Source organism: Phasianus colchicus, chromosome 1 (assembly GCF_987193195.1).
Source record: "Phasianus colchicus chromosome 1, bPhaCol1.hap1.1, whole genome shotgun sequence".
NCBI lineage: Eukaryota > Metazoa > Chordata > Aves > Galliformes > Phasianidae > Phasianus > Phasianus colchicus.
The window spans coordinates 26034451-26041335 of record NC_143436.1 but is presented as its reverse complement, the minus strand read 5'-3'; the positions used below and the strand labels follow the sequence as shown (position 1 = coordinate 26041335).

At 34.9% G+C, this 6885-nt stretch overlaps 1 protein-coding gene across 5 annotated transcripts in view; it reads right to left on the bottom strand.

The window, feature by feature from the left end:
* Positions 1–580: 580 nt before the first annotated feature.
* The window catches only part of TFEC (transcription factor EC), a 131992-nt gene continuing 125687 nt past the window's right edge, over positions 581–6885 (bottom strand). For all 5 annotated transcript variants that reach the window (XM_090137337.1, XM_090137342.1, XM_090137345.1 and 2 more), the window contains 2 exons: positions 6235–6382; positions 581–5283 (listed from right to left, as the gene is read on the bottom strand). In XM_090137337.1, the coding sequence (XP_089993463.1) occupies positions 4903–5283; positions 6235–6382 (529 nt within the window). In that variant the 3' untranslated portion in view covers positions 581–4902. The remainder of the gene's footprint in view (positions 5284–6234; positions 6383–6885) is intronic.

Sequence of the window (6885 nt, the reverse complement as noted above, 5' to 3'; positions counted from 1 at the left end):
TATAGAACACTTGTCTTGTGGTTGCCAATTAATGAAACTGATATATATTTAACTTGATGGGTACTAGTGATTTAACCAATAAGCCTTAGCGTACTTCACTACCGTAGCGTCCTTTATAATTAGACTTCTGGTCTGATAATTATCACAACTTCATACAGTTTTCTCTAATCTCTCATTGGCTGTCAGCACAAATGATGCTGACATCAAATCTGTTTGTCTCTCAATTGCAAATATCACTACTTTTAATCAAGCAGCGTGCTTTTTTGATCTTTGAAATAACTTCTGATTTTATTTTCTGATGCTGTTTATTCAGCCATTAAGAATCTGATCCTGCAACAGGCTGAGCGTTGCCTTTCTTCAAAGTGAATGAGGGCTCTCAGTCCCTCACAAAGGAACTGAGTCCCTCACAAGGAACTGAGTATCTTTTATGATCAAATCCTAAGTGCATAATAAATGCGTAGAAAAAAAGCAAAGCTTCCCTCAATGGCTAATCACTGGACTTTAAATAATATTTATGATATTATTCCGTTTTAATGCTGATACGGATGTCATTGATTTGATGAAATAAAGATTCTGGAGAGCATTTTTATTACAAATAAAATGTTTATCTGATGTACACAAACAATGAGCACCATTATACAAGAAACAAATGAGCTATTACAAAACTGTAGCTGAAGTATATCTTACTACTTAACAGTATTTGCATCATGCCATGCACAGAAAGCACCAAATATACTGTAATGAAAGCAGCACTTTTGATATTAGGAATTCAAAAAGCAACCCAAATCCTTACTCAATTTATTAAGTAAGAATATCTTTTAGTGCCAAAATGCTACCTAATTATCAGCTTTAAAAAAATGTTTTACATCTTAAAATACAATATTCTGTTTATCCTAGATTGTCTGGGGAACATCTAGTACATTAAAAGGTTTTTGTAGAGCTTCTTAGTGATTTAACTGATATCATCATGCCTGCTAGCAATTTCGCAACATTCTGAAAACACTTTCCATAAATCAAAGCCTTAGCAGCAGGAATAAGCAGATGGCAGGAGACCGTATTAAAGAATGTATCAATTATTTTTATTAATGGGAGGCTACTGGATCATGATGTATCATAATGGACTAAATGTTTAGCAGTTGTGAAGTGTTTTGTCTGTTCGGTATCTCAGGTGTTCTTAGAGGATGTTATTATATTGTCTTGTGATGGCATTCTTCGTGGGACTGGGTAGCGAAGTTTCACAAGGGAAATATAAAGAGATGTTTTAATTTCAGTCCTTTAATTGTATTCATATAATAAACATAAAATACCAGCCTGTATAAAATGCAATTTGAAAAAGATTGCATATACAGTGTGTAATAAAGTAGGTTCTGTCTGCATACATTGACTTAGAAAACAAGATATTATATGGTTAACAATGAAAAATAGCAATTATTATAAAAATATTCTACAGTCTCATAATAGTAATGTAAATGCCTTTACTTATCTAAGAGACTTAACATAATTTTAAATTACAAGAATTTTACATCCTCCATTCATATATACAGCCCTATTAAAGTCAAAAGGTATTACAGTAACAGTGTTCTTATTGAGATTAAATGAGTGAATTATATTTAGTTACTTCACTACATAAAACAATTGTTTGTTAAAACCGTTTGCACTTGCTGTAGCTTTTCACACCATCTATGCTATGCACAGTGACATAATCTAAGTTTCTGTTCTTAGGATAGTATCCATATCCATTTCATGAATTAAACAGGATGTTAATATTTCTGCTCCCTTTTCCTTTTGTGTAATTATCAGTCTGCTAGTTTGTGTATTCTGTAAGAACATGTCCACCAGCTCTGAACAGCTGCTACTGAAAACACGCAAGAATTCATCATTTATCATTTAATACATTTTGACAAAAATAGCCGGTTCTCCTCACCCCTGCCCCGCTTGAGGTCAAACTCTGTACATCTTTAAATTCTTTTCTAGACCCAGAGCCATGGACAAATTATGCATCTCTTTCATGGGATTTCATTAAACGGATCTGTATGATTTGGGGAAGAGCTAAAAATGTGTTTCGCGCACACCACATTTTAGCCCAGTAAAACTCTCATGGACAGGAAAGAAATTCTGCCTGAGGAGGGACACCAGGGTTTGTTGCTGCAATTGTGCAATCCTTTTCCTCTGCGCAAGCCAGAAGGCACTGTGTTCTCCTTGGCCCTCCAGCAGCCTTCCCAGCTGCACAGCAGTCTCACCACATGGAGGTGGGAGAGGGGATGCTTATTCAAAAACAACCTGGGATACAGTTACCCTCACAAAGATCTCATCAATACCTTCAGCATGTGGTGCCCTTGTTTATCATTTCTGGTAGCCTGTATCACTATTTAATTTCAAGGACGATGGTGTAATACAGGTCGCTGCTATTAGTGAAAACACTAACGATCACTTCCTTCTAGAAAACAATGTAATGGTAGTGAAACAACAACATCATAATACACACCCACAGGCATGGATACGTTTAGCGTTTGCAGAGAGGAGGGTGCTGGAAACTGTGTGCATGAAGACAGCTTGAGTGTGCTTAATGACAATGCAATTGCAGAAGGAGCATTTCCTACCTCCTGTTAGGTTTCTCAAACTGGAAGAGAAAGAAAAATCTGGTGCTTCAGACTGAAGCCATTGCCAGAAGAATGAAAATCGACTTTAAAACATTTAATGGATGTTTTAAAACTATATGTTTTTAAAACTATAATGTTTTTTTTTTAGAGCAGTCCTTATAATAGTCATGAAACTCAAGATGTTATTTAAAGTCAATATAGTTCAGAACTGTGGTCTACCTCCCATGTAAAAGTTCAATGGGAAAATCATGTAATACATTCATTTTTAATTTCTTTTTCTCCATTATGAGCAATCCGCACTGGTGTATTTAAAACCAATATAGCAGAAACTGCAGTACAAGGACAAATGGCATTTGATGTCAATCAAGTATCCTTGCCTTTCACTAGCTGACACGGACAATATGCATCCTAAGCTAGACATAATGTGGGCACAAATTTTACTTTCAATTCATATTTTTGATATGAATGCCAATTTCAATGAATACTTAGCTTGTCTTTAGCATAACTATGACAAAGCAAGTTTTGTTGAGTGTCATTTAAGGAAGCACTCCAATTAAAATATTGGAGTCAATTAATTTTGGTTAATATTACTTTGTTTTTCCATTCCTTTCCTCCATGTAGAAATAAAAATAAAAATAAAAAATGAAAAAAAAAATCTTAATCATACAGTGGAAGTGTATCAGAACCTCTTAAGAGGACCAGTTTCGTGTTGGCTTTTCTGGGAACCCACACATACTTGACAAGAAGTTACTTCTGCTCTGTTCATCTTACATCAAAATAGTTTACATAGGCAATCAGATATCCTTGAGTTTCCTATAAACATACATACTCTCATGAAATTGGGCACACCTTAATGTTTCATAACCATGGGTTGGTCAGGAATGGGCTAAGGCTCTGGATAAATCAGACCTCAGGTACAAATAACAGAAGACAAAATAGGAGGAAGCAAAGGCTTAGTTCTTGAAAAGTGTGTTCAAATACATTTATACCATTAACACAAACAGCGCTCCATTTTCTTCTTTGTTTCTGATCAGGTGAATTTTCTGGAAAATCAAGCAGGGCTCAGTGACTGCAAATCTTAACACATACGTTTGAAATATATTCTGAATTGTTAGAGAACTCCCAGATATGCTCTTTTGGCTCCAGTGGAGGAAGAGCAATGAAGAACTTGTACGAGCTTATTTTCTACGTATTAATATTACAATTAGAATGACTGCACTTAGTGTACTCCAGGAAAATGCATCAAGTCTTCCAAATACCTCCTTTGATTTGAAGTCTTACTTGCTTTTCTATAGTGATGTCAAAGGCAAATTTGAAATTGAATTACCATTGTTTCAATGCGTGTAATGGAAATCTGGCCACTTCCCTCCATTCACAAACAATTCAAAGGCATAGCTATGGAAAAGACAGACTCCCTTTAGAAAAACCTTAGTGTGCTCCCAAAAAGCTCTGGAAGCATATTCCAGAAGCACACTGTTGCATATCTGTATTCTTATCTCTTCCACATAAAGAAGGATATAGCTTGATTATTTTTGGAATAAGCAGCTGACACAGCACTTTTACCAGTAGTAATTTTTTAAAATTGTGCTAATGGTACCGTGGAATATCTTTGTTCAGTCTTGTACATCCACATAGTCTTTCTAAATACTTTCTACTTAAACATCACCTTTTTCTGTTTGAATTTCTTTGTGTTTCCGTCATTATGTTAGTTTCTATTTTTCTCCTGTATCATTACAGGAAGTCTATGTGGTTTTAAATTCATGCTCACTTCACTTGTGCAAATGAATTATTATTTGTTTTTTTCAGATTTTAAAACATGTATCACTCTATAGTTCCCAGTTTATATATTCTCCTACTGTTTCTCATGTTTCATAGAATTTTTAACACAACATTCTCATTGTTATAAAAAAAATAGCAAATTACTAAGCAGCACATATATAACAGATAAATGTAAATGCAGATTGAAGACAGAGTCTGAACACATTTGTGTAACACAGACATTCCTTTTGTGGAAAGCATTTTCATACTGCTGTAAAAAGTCATGGAACAATAGTAAAAAGGTTTCCAGGGAAGAAAGATTTGTGCAAATGTCAGCTGTGAACAGATGATGTGAATCTGGGGCAAAGTGATCTGAATCCATGTATATCTCCTTTTCCTGTGAAGTAAATGCTGATTTAAACCTTGCCTGTTATCTTCACAGTGGTTCTCCATATTCATATTTGGAACAAGCACACACACCATGCTTATGTTCAACTCAGTCTGTTAGCAAGTGGTTTCAGGAAGTGTGAGGCCCTTTCTGCTTTTATAAATCGTCTCCATCATCTGTGCTAAAGCTGCTTCTCCTGCTGCTCTCTTTCGATGCAGCTGGGGATGTGGAGGACAAGAGAGGGTCTGCTCCAAATGGTGATACTGTGTCATCCAATAAAATTTCCTCAAGTCGTTGCTCTTCTTTTAAAGCTGCGCTGAAGGACAAATCGGTGAAGTGGGAAAGTGGATCAGAAAAGGCTGTAGATCCATCGCAAACATCAGAATTTGGTCCACGAGCCAGAGGCATTTGTTGAGAGTAGTCTACAGAGTTCTCCTCTGGATACGACTGTTGCTTGGTGACCTGAGCAGCTAAATCTACTGCACTGAGTGAAGACATGACTGGAAGGCCATGAGCACGTGCCTGGATCTCTAGTTCCTAAAGTTAAAAAAAATATATAAATAGATAGATAGATAGATAGATAGATAGATAGATAGATAGATAGATAAAAGAGGAGAATTAGATAATGACTTTGGAAGAGAAATAATGTCTTCAGAATTATCATGAGAAGTATACAGATTATACATGCAAATTAAAGATTTCTCTTGTCCAATTGTGAGACTATGTTTTAAAATACAAAATTCTTAATCTATGAAAATTTGCATTGAGCCAGCAGTTAGTTTTCCTTTTAATTCCATTTTCACCATTAAACAGCTCTCCAGTGGGATTGTAAGAGGCACGAGACGTTTTCTGAAACCACTGCCTTCTTTACCTAATAAAAGTGACAGAAAACTGTTGCAAACTTTTAGTGCACTGCTATCCAGAGATGCAGAGGATATTTTACTTCATGTTTCTCATGTTATACATATATAGCTGTAAATTACAATACATAAGATGATTTTTTGTCTAGCTAAGTCATCACTGCATGTGTGCATAGTCATATATGCATTTCCACCACCACATCATGTTCATTTTTGTCAAGAGCAGATATAACATTGCACACTATACCTAAAGAACTTTAATGTGGAATACAAAAGAAAATGAAAACACAGAAAGGAATTTTAAGTCCAGTATTGTTTTTTTGGCACGAGAGATGTACCTTTTCCTTTCCTTTTTGTCCTTCCTAGTCCATAATATATACTGTTGTACAAATACTTTATTAACTTCACACATATTCCTTTATGTAAGGTATAATGATCACAGGAATTTCCTAGAAATCTGCAAATATATCTCTTTCTCAATTTACACCACAATAAACAGGGAAAACCAATGCCTTTGCAGTAAGTGACATTTGGGGGGGGGGGGGAAAAATGATACAGATTAATAAAATTTGATGAGGTAGGAATACTGAGAAAGCTTTGAAGTTCATGACAACTCCCTCATACAGACCTGAATTCGAAGTAGAAGTCTTCTGTTAGCGTGCTCTAATTTCTTCTGTCTGTGTTCTAATTCTCTGGCTCTCTGTTGTTCTTTTTGTAGCCACTTGATGTACTCCACTGATGCTTTTAAAATAGTTCCTTTGTTCCAGCGCATATCACTGCAGAATGTAGAGATAACCTTTTCACAATTGTGCATGTCAGCAGAATTCATAAGAACTTACAAAATCTTTTACATTAATATGAAATAATGATTTACATGACTATTATTCACTCTTAGATATTATTGCTTCTGAATGGAAATTTTAATAGAATAGTTAAGAAGCCCTTATATAGTAAAATTAATCCCAGAATGAAAATAAGTGTCAAAAGAAAGTAATAAAGTGACTTTTTGTGGGAGAGCTAAATGCAATATCATGATTCTACCATTACAGTTTTTATATTTTTAGTGAAAATTGCTTTTATTATTAACTCTAAGATTAAAATCTATGTGCAGTATTTCTGCATTAATGAACTAGGAAATATACATTACTGAGGACTTAAGCCTAAATTTTTAAAGATCGTTTCAAATATACTACTCTTTTTACCTGACTTAGTAATGAGGTTGCTTTTAAGCTTGTTGAGAAAAAAAAAAAAAAAAAGTCTGTGCTGAGTGCCACTCCTC